This window comes from Helianthus annuus, chromosome 13 (genome assembly GCF_002127325.2).
Source record: "Helianthus annuus cultivar XRQ/B chromosome 13, HanXRQr2.0-SUNRISE, whole genome shotgun sequence".
NCBI classification, from domain to species: Eukaryota; Viridiplantae; Streptophyta; class Magnoliopsida; order Asterales; family Asteraceae; genus Helianthus; species Helianthus annuus.
In genome coordinates, this window is record NC_035445.2 from 81,224,200 (window position 1) to 81,241,724 (window position 17,525).

Below are 17,525 nucleotides of genomic sequence, written 5' to 3' on the forward strand. Positions count from 1 at the left end.
ATGTACTTGATGTTTCTATGTGGTGTGGTAGACTTGTAGCCATCAATGCACTTATATCTTTAGGGTCTCATTTTAACTCTGAGAAGGATATCTCATTCTAAATGCAACAGGTGTTGTCAAACAATGAGTACTAAAATTGATGGTCTTAATAAAAATGTAATAAATATAACACGGGGTGTCAGCCTAGTGGCCACCGGCACTCATCTAAAACCGGTTCGGGAGTCCAAAGTGGCGCAGGTTCGAATCCTGCTTGCAGGCTCTTCGCTCCCCTCGAACTCGGCTGGGTATTCACCGCCAGACAGCGTTGCCGGATCGCTAGCTTGGAAAGGGAGATCCCTTCCGCAGTCAGGGGTACCGTGCAATTACCCTTAAGATTCATGTGCATTTACAATGAAAACAAAATAAATAAAAATTGCTAAAATTGAGGAAAATGGTCAAAGTTTGTCATAAAGTTCGGCATGTGTTACCGTTTATAGGCCTGTAAGGGTAGTTATACTCGTTTAAGTTTGGCATTTTTTTAATCTACTTACTTTTTATTCAAGCGCTCTAAATAGGAGTTTTTCAAATCTTAGACAACTTGCCCACTTCCACTTGTATCCAAGGAGAACCTTTGTTTTTCATCTACATACAGAATACTCGTTTTTAGTTCTCGACCTTCCTCTCATCTGCTTCATCTTCCTCACCTACTTGTTTCCTTCTTTTCCTTTCTCTCTCTCTCGTGATCAAATTCCAGCGAAACTGGACACCGAACGCTTGTCACCACTCCTCACCTGCACTACCCTAATTCTTTTTTATTTTCATTTTTTAAATCAAACTAAAATTAAAACTAATTTCATTAATTCTAAACAATAAAAAAATGCATGAAAATTAAAATATATAAAACACAAAAATACACAAATATTTAAATGAACTACTCTTCTTCCTGCATCGGTATATTTAGAATTGCAAAATGTTCCACAAGATCATATCAAAGGCGGAAATGTAAATTTGCATTATACAACCCCGTAAGCACATTATCATCAATAACTCATTCAAGGCGAGCTCAACTGATGAATCGGGTAAAAGACATAATTAAGATCATTGGTACAAAATATGATTTGGTGAACAAAAAATATATTTTACCAATTTTTTGTGTTTTCTTAATATGCATATCAAACGAGTGATTGAAATATATTTTTGTAACGCTCCGCATTTTTGTACTTTCCTTATTTAGAAAGACGTAATCGTATTTCTATTTTTGAAAACTTGTAATCATATTGTATTCATATTTCGTTTCCAACCTTTATTCCGAGACTTTGATCATAATGAAATTCATACTTTACACGTATATGTTATACTTACAAATAAATCGTCAAATACGTGTTTACTTGCTAACCGATACTTATTATACATACAAATACTCATACATACATTCACGATACTCGAATTATACTTATGTGCGCGTTCCATGCTTGAAAACATGTTAAAATATGAAGTTTGGGCATAAAATGTTAACCTAATCAAAGTTCAGGGGCCAAAGTGTGAAAAATGAAACTCGGATGGCCAAGGAGGGTGTCGCGTCATGCGACCCCCTCCCCCTTTGCCGTCGCGTGACGCCAAGCCTATGAATCCGCAGCGAGTTGTTTTCAGCTTTTGCATTGGTCACCTTTCTCCTTCCCCAATCACCATTAAACCTTCTTTAACAACCCTACCTCACCATTATAAAACCAAGCCTCTGTCACCCCATTTTCACTTTCCCAACTCCTTTACACTCTCAAAACATTCTCAATTCAGTTGCAAACACAAGAAAAAGGCAGAAAACTCTAAGTCCTAAAGTGAGTTCAAACTCACCTTTCTTCGTCTTTTCTTCCACTTCAAAGCTTGGAACACCTCTGGGAGTGTTTCACAAGTTTACCATGGTAAACTAAGGTGGAACATCACTATTTTGAGGTCCAAACTTTCTGTTTTGGAAGTTATATATTGTAAACTTCTATAAACTTTACTTTCCTTCATGAATCTTATGCCTAACATGTTCCTAAACTCATCCATGGTTATAGGACTTGTTTAAGGTTGATTCTTATAAGTTTAGAGGTGCAAACACCATCTAAACTTTCTGTTTTGATAAGGTTTAGACAACCTATAAGTGTTGAGACCATCCAAGTTTACCATAGTTCATATGGTAAGGCTTGTGTTCTGGTAAAGGTGTGAACCATGGAAGTATGAAATGAAATCTTGATTATTGAATATTGTCACAATTAGCGTTATGAAGTCTCTTGCAATCTCATTTTTGTCTCACTCCAATGTTTCCGCCATCGGTTGGGTGTGACAATTTTTGCTTCAGTAAATATACTATACGAATCACACAATATTATTTACCAAATTTTCAACATAATTTCTTTATGGTCTACGCAGTTAAAGAGTGAAGATCATTCGTGTTTGAGTTATGATTTAATCAAAGCCATTATTGTTAAAGAACAGTACAGATGTGAAGTATAACTTAATGACCCGTTGTTTGAGAAATTGGTTGATTTGAGTAGAAATAAGGTAACTTAAATTATACAAGAGTCTATTTGAATTTACATTATAATGGATTAAAACGAGTCATTCTTTTTATAACTTACTAAACTAAAACGGACCCAAATAAGTCTGCATCACCCATAACCGCTATTTGTCGCTACAACCTACTCCTAGTCATTATCACCACTACTGCCGTCTCCACACTTCTACTATCGCTGCCACTAACACCAACAACACCACGTGTTACTGTCGCTGCCACCACCTCCATCCACCTCCGGTGCCCCGCAACCACCATTGTCACCTTGCTCCGTCACAAATGGCACCATATCATCGCTTCCATTCGCCATTAGGCGTTAAAAAAGATATAGTAGATGAACCTAGTTCGATACCTTTTTCTTTTTGAAACTAAAACGAATTATATGAACTCGAGTCTATTTTGGTTAACACCTCTTTTAAACCTAACAAAATTGATACGTCTTTAAGATGTTTTGTTTTGACTCGTTGCCTAACCTAACCCAACTCACACGTTTACTAAAATGTTAAGAATTTTTTCGGTTTTTAAGAAAAAATTGAAAATCTAAAACTCAACGGGTTAAAGTTGTGACCCCCCCCCCCCGGGGGCGTGAATTTGGGGTTGTTTTTTCACCAAAAAATCGGTGAGCTAGCATCGGATAACAAGGAAAGTGGGGAAGTTTAAATCAATTAAATATTAACGGTAATAATACCAACCCATTTCTACCGTTTTACCACACAAAACTCTCTCGTTACTCACCTAAACCTACTTATTTCTCTTTATAAAAAGTTATCTCAAATGACAAGAAGACCATGGACCTAAGAAGAAGAGATTGTTTAGCTACGTCTTGGGTCTCAACCGTTAATAACGAAACGCCTCCTAGTGCAACGACTTCGTTTTGGAACATGGTTTTTCAACAGTTTTGTACTCATATGGGTGAGACCAAACGAAACGGTATCAACTTTGTTCACATTTCAGGGTTACCCATGGGAAAAGTGCAAGATTTGATTTGCTCTTCAACAATGTGGAAAATGCCGACGGTGAACTAACAGAAGATGACGTGATTTAAGTGGCCCTCGTCGATTACAAAGATATGTACGGCCATGACTTTAAACACGTTTCGACATGGCAAATTATAAGGATGTTTGTTTAATTATGTATTTTCCTTTTATGTAGGGTTTAATGTTTAATTTGAATTATGTAATGTTTAATGTTTATGTTGAATGATGTAATGTTTATTTTTAGGTTATTTTTATTTATTTTTATCTATCTTTTATTTAAGAGTTAAGTGCCATTTAGGTGTTGTTTGTTTTTTCTGCGGGAAAAGGTCTGCAGTCTGCGGACCACATCTGCAGGCATCTGCAGGAGAAGAGGTGGACCAAATGTCTGCAGTCTGCAAGGAGAAGAGGGTTTGTTTTTTTATTCTACAAAAAGATCTTCTCAACACACACAAACACACACTTTACACACACAACATCTGTCTGATCTCTCTCTTCCTCCCTCTGCAACCACAACCACCGTCCACCTCCACCACCACAACCAACCACCACCACTTCAGCCACCACCCAACCGAAACCCTAATTTCACCACAACCAAGCACCACCACTTCAGCCGCCGTCAACCACCTCCACCGAAACCCTAATTTCACCATCTTCAAACCTAGTCGATTTGGGGGTTTCTGAAGAGAGAGAGAGAGAGAGAGAGAGAGATCGAGGGAGGAGAGAGATCCAGAGAGAGGGAGAGTACGAGGAGAGAGAGACGGCGGTGTATACGTGTCACACCCCGATTTCCACGTGTCACCAGTGGGCCCGGAGGGGAGTATCGTGACGTGGTTGGCAACATAATAGTCAAACAACACAATTATATGAATGCACAGCGAAAGCAGAAGATAAATATATTACAATCCGAATATAAGTAATATCCAGTATTACAACGGAAAGTAAAAGATCCACAGGCGGATCGAAAATAAAATAGAAACAATAGTTCAACAGACTTTGACATCTAGAGCTTGCGAGACTTGAGTAATGATGTCTGGAGTAGTCAGCCTATTTCGTCTAGCACCTGCACTTAACCTTTTTGGAAACTATGTCAGTTTACACTGGTAAATACAACTCAACTGACTCATTTTGAAAAGAGTTTGTAAATTGATTTAAATGCACTTCGGCACAAAATATCTTTATAACCTGGGATAATTATTTGTATATAATCTTGTATACAGATTTACTTATTTGCCGTCCACTAGCACCGATTAGAAGAGTCGGTTTAAGTTAACTGACACGCCACAGGTATAATGCCCACAAGGTTGATTCCTTTAGTGGATTACCAGTTTCTACATAATGCATCTGTCAGGTGTACGCCTACACCCCGTGCTTAGGTCGTGGCCATTTCGTAAAATGATGCCAAGGATACCCGGGACATGGTCATTTAACCCCCAAGGGCCATACATCAAATAATACAGAACAAAGCGGGTTATGTAAATACATTAATCACAATCCGATTTAAATGACTACATACCCGACCAAGCGGTACTTCTATAGTACCGTATCCCAAGCCCGTATAGGGAAAATAAGTTAAGAGTATTTACCTGAGCAAAGTATCAATCAAATACAGCAAATGCAAGTACTTTTACTGGGCTCCTAATCTGGAACGAAGGTTTATAATAACCTATTAGATTTCTAACGGGTCCTTAATTAAGCCTTAGCTTAGACCGGTCAGTTTCAAAGGATAATTACGGTTTAATCGCGTGAAAAGCGAAAACCGGGAATGGAATGTGGTTTGGACCCAACAAGTTTGAAGACTTGTTTTATATGGGTAATATAACCATACTCTGGATTTTGAGGTTAAAACAATAAGGTTCGACCCGTTTCGGCTAGTTTATGTAAACTAGTTACATAAACCGAACCGTGCGCGCAAAAGGCGTAACGGGTAACCGTAAGAGTCCTACACAAGTTTCCTAAGTCAATATGCTTTAAAGAGGTTGTGGTATCAGTAGGATACCTTCCATAATGCCCGTAACGAGTTTAAATCCATTATATGCCCCGTAGGGGTATTTCGGTCATTTTAAAGATTATAAAAGAGGTTTCTGAGTTCTACAGGAAATCTGAGTTTTCCGAACAGTTTATAAATTCCAAAATACTCTATTTATTATTAAAAATCAGTAGCTACTGGAATCGGGTCAAAATACCATGTATAACTCAAGTTATGTCCGAAAAGGGTATATTCGGTAATTACCGAACCGATGCCATAAGCGCAGGTTATGAGCAGGTTAAAAATAATTAAAAATCTTTAAAAATCCCAAAATATTATTTTACATCAGTGTGTAAAAGGTTTGGTGTCGAAATCTGGGTTTAGATAGGCGTTATGCTAATTGCGCCATTTAATTACTAATATTTTCCGTAATTGCGCTATTTAGCATAACTCCTATTCTAGACCTCGGATTGACGTGAAATTTTAGGGACATGCTTAGAAATCAATAACTAAGACTATTGTCCTTTCACATGTCCAAAATTCTCGTTTTAAAGTGAAAAGGGCGTTACGGTCAACTTTTATGCATTTAACGGAAATGTGCTAAAGACTCGGACAAACAACGAACCGGTCACAGAGGGTTATACCATCATGTAACCTGGTCCTAAGAGAGTCCTAAGGCATATCTAAATCATACCATAACGGGTCAGAACTGAAGTCAAAGCAAAAGTCAAAGTTTTGCGACTTTCGGTTCCGAACCGGGTCAAAACAGTAAATGGTCGGATCAAACAAGCTTAGACTAATTAATATGTTATATGAGTGTTAAAACAGGTTACACGCCATCTACATTACTGATTATGCATAAAATCGCAAAATAGCATTCTGTTGACTTTTTCTAAGCAAGTTTGACTCGACATTCGAACTAGTTAGAGTGGGAATCAGAGGGTGCCCTTTTAGGGGTTTAAAGCCCACATGATTACCAACATATAACTACCTTTGATTCGACAAACCACTGGACCATTTGTGATTTATCGCTAAGTCAACCGTTAATTACGACGGATTGACTTTTAAGCTAAAACTATGTGAAAACTCAAGAAGGAAGGTTTAGCAAACTTACCAAGGTCCTATGCACGAAATGTGAAGACTTGAGCCTGCTTGGGAGCTCCAAGAATGACCAGAAGTGCAATTGAAGATGTGAGGAAACATGTTGCATCTTCATGGCCTTTTATAGTGGATTTTGATCCACAAATTGTTGACAAACAAGTCTACTACTGACCACAATCTTTCTACAAGTGTCCCTAAGTGTTTAGGGTTTGTTTAGGGGTCTCTTGGAAGGGTTTAAGGGCATTACATGTCGTTTAGAAGGCTGAACAGGCAAGTTAAACGATTTTCTGTATAAGGACCAGGCTACCTTTACGCGGGCCGCCTGAAGCCTAATGTCAGGCAACGAATCTACACCTGGCTCGCGACCCGCGTAAGATCACCCAGATCTTTAACGCGGCCCGCCTGAGGCTTGATTTCCAAGATTTTCATATCTTTTGTAATCATTGACCTGGCCTTTCGGTTTCGAAGGGGTAACTTTGCGTTTTGGGCCTCGTTTATTTACGAATAAGGGCCTCGTGACTTTTACCCGCATCGTTAAGTCCCCGGTTAGTTTAATTACTATCCGAAAAGCCTTAACTTTTATTGTTGACGCTTTTAACCCCCCACATACGAAATTGATCATAACTTTCTCATTTTAAAACAGAACTTTGCGAAATTTACATCGTACATTCTAGTGAGCGTAAATTATTGTTACAAAGTCTCGGGTTTGTCAAAGGGTCACTCAGAGGTATAAATTAAACATGTTGACACATTTAACCCCTGTAGTTTGTAATCTCTCACTTTCTTCCACATTTTGTTCCGTACGATCCATGAATCATTCGTTTGAAGGTACGAGCATCATTTAGGGTTACTATACAGTATATTTATCCCTCGTTGACATTTTTAACCCTCGAATTTACATACTTTCAATGTTTGTCAACTTTAGTCCTTTATTTAGTATTTAATACACGTGTAAACCTAAGACACGTGTCAACACATTATTGGACGCAAAATTTCGAGGTGTTACAATACGACGGCAGTGGTGGTGCGGCTGTGTCGGTTATGGCGGTGGTTGTGGTTCCTGTGACAACGGCGGTGATGATGATGATCGATGAAGATGTTGATGAGATGATGATGATGATCGATGAAGATGATGACGATGATGTTCGATGATGATGATGATAACAGATGATGACGGCGATTTTGATGGTGGAGGTGATTGGGGGTGTCGGGTGGAGGAGATGGGTGAACGTGGGGGTGGCGGTGGTGGCGGAGATGTGGTGGTGGAGGTGGTGGCGGGGATGTGGGGGTGGAGGCGTGGAAGAAGAGGTAAAGGTCTGTGCCAAGAAGACTTGGGTCAATGTCTGTGCCAAGAAGAGGTCTCGCAGACCTTTTTTTAATGAAAGGTCTGGGAGAAAACAAACATGCTGCAGACATTAAACGTCTGCGCGCGTCTGCGCGACGCAGACATAAGTGGCCATAAGTGCTTCTGGCAAAAAAACAAACACCACCTTAGTCCCTGTGGTTTGGGTCATTTTTTCAGTTTACTCTTTATTTTTCGTATGTGGGTCCAAAAATGTTTCACCGTTGCCATTTTAGTCCACTGGGTTAACTTTATCCATTTTTCTGTTACGAGAAGAGCAGTTCAGTCATTTTATACGTTCGAATTGGCCTTCTAGTTAACAGATTTATATGTAAAATGACTGAATTGCCCTTCTCGTTAACAGAAAAAATGGATGAAGTTAACCCAGTGGATTAAAATGACAACGATAAAACCTTTTTGGACCCACATACGAAAAATAAAACCTTTGGACTAAACTGACAAAATGCCCAAACCATAAAGACTAAAATGACATTTAACTATTGAGAAAATGTGACATCGCTAATCTGAGGAAAATTAGAGAAATCAGGGGAAAACTGAAAAAACTAACGTCGAGAAAAATTAGAGAAATATTATAAAGCGGGAAGGCGGGAAAATTGACCAAAATCCCCCAATCACAATTATCTCCTTCACCATCGATCATTTCAGATGCTCACTCCGTCATCACTACTTCCGCCGGATTAATTAACCGTTATGTCCGTACGTTATCAGATCATCGATTTCAACAAGGTACATTCACGACTGTCTTCATACGATCAGTTTCCGTTAACCTTATACACTGCTAGACCCAAAACCTTACAACTTCATGTTATCATTTCATATCAGTTATCTGTTTATTAACCAATGCTACTTTACAAGTTACACACATACATATGTTGCTTATAGCCTTCTAGGTATTATTCATCTAGCATATTGTATGTTTTTAGTTTGGAAAATTGGATTTAAATAATCTGAACTAATAATAATCCCAACTGAGTTTATTTTCAATGCCGATAGTGGTCCAACCTTTTTCATTTTGTTTGTATAATGGTCCGCCGTTAAAAATAACTCAACGGAGTTAAGTTTTTTTTCCGAATTACAAACCGATGTTTTAGGGCTTTTGATCAGAACGAGGATGCGAGTCGATTGATGTAAAACTTACCTCGAAATGGTGCTCCAAACGGCTTGATTTTTGTTAATTGGAAGTTTAAACACCACCGTTTTTGTCGTTTGGAGCACTGTTTCGAGGTAAATTTTACATCAATCGACTTGTATCCTCGTTGTAATTTGGAAAAAAACTTAACTCTGTTTTTTTAACGGCGGACCACTATACAAACAAAATGAAAAAGGTGGGACCACTGTCGGGAATAAACTCAGTTGGGATTGTTATTGGCCAAAAACAGCCAGTTCGGATTATTTGAAGCCAATTTGCCTTTTAGTTTTAAAGGTTGCTTTCTGTTACTTTTTTTTCGTATAAATTTGATGCGTTGACGGTTGATATAATGCTTTTTTGGTATAGCCTGAAAAATAATTCCAGGTTAAACTCTTTTTTTTTTTAATCTAGAATAAAACCAACATAATAAAGTATCTTTAACAAGTTAACTGCTGTCACTATGATCACTAAAACATGCTCATGCCACTCTGCATGTAAACGACTAACATGTATGTCTGCTACTGTCTACTGCTTTACTTTATCTTTCTCATCGGTCTTTGGCTTTGGTTTGTTTAACCTGCTAGCCGGAAAGTGTAGCCTGGCCATAAGCGGTCGCGGTGCTCTTGTCTTCTGCTCAAATCCTCTCACACAAACAAACCCTGAAAAAACATGAATAAAGTTAAAACCAACCCTGAGAAAAATGACAGTTGCATTCAACTATTCAAGTACATTCTCAAATCGAAGTTAAAACTCGTATTGATATATACATACATACCTTTCCAAAAGCAGTATTGAATATCCTCTGTTGTCATGCCTGACAGATAAACATTAATATGTAGTGAGTGAGTTTGGTATACATATTGTGAAATATAGCGTTATTATTATTATGTATGTAAAAGTTTTATTTTCTACCTTTAAATATTGTCGGTATGGAAGTTCCGAAATACACTGTTCTTCTTGGTAAATTCCATAACCAAGCTCTGGGTACATCTATCGGGTTAAGGCTCGACTTGTGGTCTGCAAACACCTGCACCTCAACAAAAGTGATTTTGTTTAAAATAGGACAGTTACAACTTATGTAGTTACGTTCTTGCCAACGTTAAGAAGTCAAAAATCTAAAGAAACAGCTACTTGATATTCAGAAAGAATTCAGGCTAGCTGAGTCAGCATCATGGTATACCTCATTCACTTGAAAATATGTACCGTTGAGTGGAAAACTCCCCCTCATCGCAGTTCGACACGGTATCTGTTCATAATACGCATTCAAGATTGAGACCATATAAATATATAATAAGATCATGTAACATCCTGAAAATTTGATATAGTATTATAGATTACTCACCAGGAGGGTCCCACGAATGGTTTGGGAATTCGCTTCACGAGTGCTGTTGCAGAAGAAGCATGTTTCTTCGTTGCACAATGTTCCAGATTCTTGGGAGCTACATTGTCCTTCTGGCGGCTGAATCGAATCTGCGGTTTCACCTAGTATAAAGGAACATCATCAGACAATCTACTTAATTAGCAATCGCAAAACCAATTATGTCGTTTTTAATTCTCTACTTCCTACTTACCGGGCGTCCAAATTGCTAAAAGGTATGGGCAAGGATCATCATGTTCTCGTGTGTCCAGCTGAAAATTTTGTTACGCATTTGTTAAGAAGCTGAAGTTTAATAAAGACGCAATTTATATTTTCTTTTTTACGGTGTTCTTACCCCTTCCAAGAGTGGATGTGAATCTGGAAGCTCATAGCTACAAAAGTCATATGAAAAAAGTCATTAGGAGTCGCATCTTTTCAAACTTCATTTCTTAATCATGGAATCATGAACAGGGCTGCAAATGAACCGAACGAACACGAACAAAGCCTTGTTTGTGTTCGTTTGTTAAGATAATATATACGTGTTAACGAACTGTTCATGTTCATGAACATTTACCGAACGAGATTCTCTGTTTGTGTTCGTTCGTTAAGGAAAAGGAAATGAACGTGTTCATGTTCGTTTGTTAATTTTAGGTAATGAACGTTCATGAACACAAATGAAAACAAACGAAAACAAACAAGCATTCATGAATAGAATATATAACACAAAGATTCTTATTAAATATTTAATATGTCAGGATTTTGAAGTATTTAAATAAAATATTAAAATTAAAAGCACGAACAAACTATCGAACATAAACGAACACGTTACTGAACATTCACGAATATAAGTGAACGAAAGTGGCGTCTGTTCATGATCGTGCATTTAACTAAACGAACGAAATTTCTTGTTCGTGTTCGTTCATTTATTAAACAAACGAACTTTCCACCGAACGGTTCACAAACTGTTCGTTGAACGTTCAGTTCGTTTGCAGCTCTAAATTCATGAACAAACTGATGTAGAATAGCACATTAGCATTCACTTACACTTGGTGTTCTGTTCTTAGCTGGCTGATATTTTTAAGTTTAGGCGTAGGAATTGAAGCAGCTTCCGACGTTAACGCGACTAATGCTTTTGACACGTCACCTTCTCCAAGTTCCATATGTCTTTCCATGTACGTTTGCAAGTTCTGAGCGAGTGCTTCAATGTTCAGCTTAATCATTGGAATTTCTTCGGCGTCTCCACCGAAATCCTCTATATCAAACACTTCTTCTTGAATTTGTTCAGGTTCTGGTGACGCCGGCACCTCAACTATCGGCTCTAGCGTTGGCGGTACCTCAACTATAGGCCCCAGCGTTGCCTGTTCTTCAATAACGGGGTTGCAATCGTGGACTTCTGACAGCTGTTTGGGTTGTTCGCTAGATGAAGGTAGATCTATCATCGGAATTGGATTTCGACCAGTTCGATCTTCTGTTGAACCTGTGATACTCTCTTCTGGCGCTGGTAGCGACAACCTTGCACTGCAGTGAAATTGTCATCAGTGAATCAGAGTATACATTATAACATGATGCTTATATTACTGGTTATCGTAATCCGTGAGTTGGAAAATGATTAAACAATATGTTGCTCAAACCTTGCAAATGCACTTGCAAAATGTCTGCACTCTCCTCTTAGCGGACACGCGTTGCAATTTGGTTTGGTCTTTGTACAGAAAACCTACAAAAGTTACAAACATAAGTTAGCATTCGTTAGAGAGATGCATCGTTCCTTAGCCATACAAGTATTTACCTTTCCAAATGTTATCATCTGGTAATGCAGTTCATACCTGTTAATAATGAAAATTAATAAAAAAATGATAATAAGTGTTTTAGTGTTCATTTGTTATAAAATTCAATTATGATAAATGACTATTTATAGTATCAATGCGCGAAAACCGTTGGCATACAAAGTTCTCTGGTCAAGCTTGCATAATCTTGGCCATAAATACTTTTGAATGGTCTCCTGAATGGGATACCTGTGTCACATCAAAGTGTTACGTCTTGCTTTTTTTTAAACCGGAAACTTTGCATAAGTGTTAGTGCTTACATTTCTAAAAGATGCAACTGAAGGGACTCGGGAAGTGGTTGAAGGGGTACCCATCCGAGTCTTACAGCTATACGTCCCACATTTGTGTCAACCTAGTTGAAAGCATTACTGTTAGAATTTTTAAATACAAATATCGTAAATACCTTATAAGAGTGCTTGACCGTCTTTTAAGGATAATACTTACCGGGAAAGCAAGATGATGAAGCGTTAGAAGTCGAATACACTCCACACTTTTCAAGCCCAAGCCTTTAAAGCTTAGCAGGTACTCCCTAAATGTAAAAAAATGTTAGCGCTATCTTGTAACAGCTTATAAACAAGGTGTGCATTTTAGCATATGTTAAATTTCAACATCGGACTTATTGCGTTCAAGCTCTAATGGCCTTACTTGGCTTTGTCGGGTGGAACATCTCTTAACCATTCAAGATCAAGGCTTCCATGGTCTTTTACTAGCCGGTCAAGCATGTCCTGTACACATGATTACGAAAGTTACATTTTCAAAATATTAGTATATGGTTTAAATGCATAAAGCTCTTTAAGAGGTTGTAAGCATTTGAATACGCTTTGAACCCTTTGACCTTTCCATTTTAACCTATCTGATCTTTATACGTAAAATATAACCAATATCATCTGTTGAAATTGCCGTCGATCCTTTATTATAATATGAAATTGTTCACTATGGGATGATGTATCGGTACCTTAATTCTTGCAGCGAGTCTATTGTTCATACCCCGTTCCTTGATGGCATCCGCAACGTCATTTACATCGGCTGCCCTTATCGCCTCGTAGTCCATTGAATCCACTGTGTTCGGTGTTCTCTCTCTCTTTTGTTCGACTTCAGCTTGCAATCTTAGTTCATCCCAGTCAACTTTACTTTGTGTCTTTCCGGTTTTCTCCTTTTTAGCTTTAGAAGGACCCTCATCCATACCATTAACTATTTGATCACTTCCATTTTTATTCAAATGAAAATCAACTACCTTCTGCACCGTTTCTCCCGAGGCTTCAACAATATTGTTAGTCCCACTGGCTTTAGAAGTCTCTATCGAGCTATTTGTTATTTCGAGAACTTGTTGCACCGTGCAGTTACTGTTTGCTGATTCTTGCGAGCTTATTGTGTTGACCATCTGGACCGTAGTTTGACTTGCGGATTCTGCTGATATTCCACTTTCTTCACTTGCACACTTTTCACTATTCTTTTGAATAGTTTCACTTTCACAAGCAGAAGGTCCTTGCATATGCAATAACTCTACAAAAGATGTGTACCCACCACTAGTAGCTTTACACCTGTCATTTTGTTCTTCGGTTTTATGCATGGAGCATGTATCTGCAGAATTCTGTGAAGAGACTATTTCTTCAACTTCTATATGATTTATAACCGATTCTTTTTCAGATAACTCTGCAACTTCACATTCTGAACCGTCATTCAAGTCGGCACTAACGACACAATTTTTAGAAAATTCGTTACTGTTAACAACTTCTTTTGAGTCGCATGAATCAGCCTCCTGCAACATAACACGACCACGATCTCCCGATTCATCTACTTGGCATGGTTCTTTAACCGACAGGATTGATTCCTCTTCATGGAGCGGTTCACCGCTGGTGTTTAGCTTGATGGGATACCGTGCAGCAAGAGACATAAAAGCCGAACTGCAATGGTGAGTAAAAACTAAAAACATTAGTTTCCTAGCTGGGATTGAATTTGATTACCGTTATTCCGTTGTATCTTACCTCGATAGATGGTCCGACACGTTCTGAGTTAGGAAAACCCCAACCACTGAATCCAAAACAGACCCTTTCCACTGAGAAAACCGTCTGTCCCCTGCAATACATTTTCAGTGTTAACTCAAAAACTTTTAAGATAAAAATCATTCAATGTGTGCATGCGCGTAATCCGTACCTTGTATGAGATGCATTCTTGCGATAAATGAATCAACTCGCCCACGAAATACTCTTCGTTCTTCTTCCCACCACTTTGCCTTATCCTCATCTGTCCCGTCTATTCCTTTACTATTTATATTTTCCAATAAAAGCATCCAGACTCTATTTGTCTCGTCATCAAGGTCAACTTTAGGACGTTGCTTTCTTTTCTTCATTGGATTAAACAAGCCTTCATACGGAACAAGACTTGTGTCCTGTTGATAGACAACAAGAGCATTTTTCTCATGGTATCTTGACATGTAAGGTACAATTGCATCGGTGTTGATATGCAGCCGCTCAAATCGGCTACTTAGTGCATCGATATTGTATATGCTTTCACATCTTAAACTTGGATTATACCCTGCATAGATAAAATACGTTATTTTCGTTTTTTATGAATGAATTCAACACATTCACTAGTCAGTAGTCACTGTCAAGAAAGTACCTAAGTGAGCATGATACAAAGAAGGCGCCATTATTTTCTTCTTTTTTGACGTTTCTGGTGCGTTACTCTTTTTCTTATTGCGTACACTTGTGCTGCAGTCGGGTTCATTTGGACCCGGCACATGACCCGGTCCATTATCATGGGTTTCTTGTAAGAAGTTTATCTTACATTTTGCTTTTGTGTACTTCCTTTTTAATCTCTCCTGTGGCAGCTCGGTTTTGCTAGGGGTGATCGGGCTTGGTGACTCGGTTTCATGTACTTTTTGGTAATTTTCCACTACTTCGCTAGTCACCAGGCATGCTTTATCAACCATTTCTTCTGCCTGTTTCTCAGACTCATCAAAATCGATCTTTCTCTTACATGTTTTCTTAGTTTGTTGATCTGGGCTCGGATGCACAACGCCATTTGTTTCCTCTACAGCGGGTGTTGCCGTTGACTTTTCAACCCCCTTTCTCCTGACATATTTCCTCTTTCCCGTCGAGGATCCATCAGGGTTTGGGGTTGCGGGCTTTGGAGTTGCGGGCTTTCTTGCCCTTTTGGGTTTACCTTCTGTAACCACTTTCGGTCTGTGCTTTCTTCTTTTCGGTTTCTGTTGTGGCGTTTCATTCAAATTTGTTTGTTCAGCAAGTGTAGAAACATCTTTATCAGATACCCTTTTGCCCTGATCTGGTGTCAATGGCATAAATTGCAGCGACAGACCCGTGCTTATTAGCGGATCTACCACCGTTTGCAGTGGTAAAGAACTGAGATCACACAAGTTCATCCACCCACCACCACCATAACCATAATCACAACCTTTTCCAATCGTGGCATCCGCAAGTGCCAGCAGATCTCTACAAGAAATACTATTCCACGTTTCCACATCATCCACCGAAAACTTACCACACATTCCACCAGCAATCTCGTAACTTTGACTCGTTGACCCAAAACCACCATCCCAACAACTAAAGCTATTCATCACAGACCTTTGTTCAAAACCGGCTTCTCTGAACGGATTTTCAAGCCAATTTTTGATCATATTCGCGTCGGGCCAGCCCAGCTTATCCGGTGTCACCGGAGCATGAACAAACTCATTTGGGGAAAAATTATAAGAAGATGAACTTTCTCCCCTTTCATCCATTATCACAAATTTATCACCAATACTCAATTAATTTCAACAATTTCAACAAATCCGAATCGAGATTCAACAAAATTTAGCTTTTACTGTGTGATTCTGCTTCAGTGCTTCACCATCAACCCATCTTCAAACAATGTTCTGCACATAACTAATTATAATAATTATAACAAGTAATAAATTAATAATAATAATAATAATTTATAACAACAGACAAACCAGTTTGTTTAATTGTATGCAAATCACAACAAACTACTAGGTTAACGTTCAGATCTTACGATATTTAAGGAAGTTGTTATAACAGAAATATCATGCAAATCAAAAAACATAATAAAAAATTCAGTAAAAACTAAAAAGGGTGTGATTAACGGCTTTGATCGCCGGAAAAGTGACTAACCTCGGCGATCGGAGATTAATTCAGTCGGTGGTCGGAGTGAGGGGAAGCAGATTGAAGAGAGAGAGAGAGATATAGAGAGAGAAAGTAAGAATAAGGTTGTTTATTCAGGGCTACTTTTTTTCACTTTTTCCACAAGTGTATCGTGTTCGGTTTCAAACGTACTGGGTTCGCGGGAAGCAAGTCGTACTGTCTTATATTTGCTTTTGATTGGTTGAGTTTGTTTATACTTTTTACAGCAATAAACAAAGCTCATAACTGTTTTAAAAACAGGTTGCATTGAGGTGTGTGTGAGATCTGGTAGGACCCACCTTTTTTGGATTCTTATTGTTCCTCAGTGTATCAGTTTTATACGCTGAAATATATTATATTATATTATATTATATATTTAACGAATGAAATAAAAACGTAATTTATTAGCAAGGAGCTAGAATAAAGACATGTGACGATATTATAAACGATATACACGTTTATATTTTATATTTATTTCTAACAAGTTCGACCGAGTATTTTAGTTACAATTGATCTCAGACGAAAAACAAATATTTAGATATTTCAAAAGAATTTTGCGTTAAATATTATCTTTATGAAATGAGAAAGTTAAATATGTTTACTATGGTCGAGCTTTTTAAAAGTTAGCAGGAGTAAGGTTACTTTTTATATAGATGTAAAATATATAGCATCGTAAAAAAATGTACTAAGTACGTATATAAAACATTATTTAAAAGATAGGTTATGAAACGTTATCTAAAAGATACATGGAAAACTAAGTTATATACAACAACATATCAAAATGGCCACTTCAAATGGTCTACTTGAATCTTTTGTGAGGCGTTCTCACCTAGAATATTCATGAATCATGACACATTAGCAAATTAATAAACAAGCAAGCTTATGTGTTTTTTCTTGAAAATTACACAAAACTATAATTTGTACATATTTAAAGCATTAATTGGAAAATCACCCAAAATGTAATTTTTTTCTTTGAAAATGGCTTCAATCTTTTGTCGTTATCAAATATTATTTATGATTTATAAATGAATCAATGATATATTAAGTGAACTATATATCTATCCGTTTCCTTAAGCATTATGAATATCAGGAGTAGTCAAGAACTATGAACTATCTATAATTATCATAAAACATTTT

General features: G+C 37.8%; 1 protein-coding gene across 2 annotated transcripts; it reads right to left on the reverse strand.

The window, feature by feature from the left end:
* Positions 1-9,432: 9,432 nt before the first annotated feature.
* On the reverse strand, positions 9,433-16,540 carry LOC110898330 (DNA glycosylase/AP lyase ROS1). Of its 2 annotated transcripts, none has more exons than XM_022145099.2 (19): positions 16,380-16,540; positions 14,869-16,123; positions 14,404-14,784; positions 14,235-14,325; positions 13,205-14,153; positions 12,895-12,974; positions 12,694-12,778; positions 12,510-12,601; positions 12,370-12,438; positions 12,213-12,249; positions 12,058-12,140; positions 11,471-11,944; positions 10,782-10,818; positions 10,641-10,698; positions 10,412-10,551; positions 10,250-10,315; positions 9,982-10,096; positions 9,845-9,883; positions 9,433-9,728 (listed from the first exon to the last, which is right to left on the reverse strand). In XM_022145099.2, the coding sequence occupies exons 2-19, from the start codon at positions 15,986-15,988 to the stop codon at positions 9,595-9,597; spliced, it is 4,050 nt and encodes a 1,349-aa protein (XP_022000791.1). In that variant the 5' UTR covers positions 15,989-16,123; positions 16,380-16,540; the 3' UTR covers positions 9,433-9,594. The 2 variants fall into 2 exon arrangements, with proteins under 2 accessions (XP_022000791.1, XP_022000792.1); XM_022145100.2 differs by having other exon boundaries at positions 14,869-16,133; positions 16,380-16,529.
* Between the last annotated feature and the right edge of the window lie 985 nt (positions 16,541-17,525).

Bases quoted from the DNA above. Each gene is read 5' to 3' on its own strand.
- LOC110898330 (XM_022145099.2), bottom strand. From the start codon at position 15,988: ATGGATGAAAGGGGAGAAAGTTCATCTTCTTATAATTTTTCCCCAAAT. The intron at 14,154-14,234 runs GTAAGATACAAC...TCACCATTGCAG, and splicing joins GTGTCGGACCATCTATCGAG to TTCGGCTTTTATGTCTCTTG. The intron at 10,316-10,411 runs GTGAGTAATCTA...TATTATGAACAG, and splicing joins CCATTCGTGGGACCCTCCTG to ATACCGTGTCGAACTGCGAT.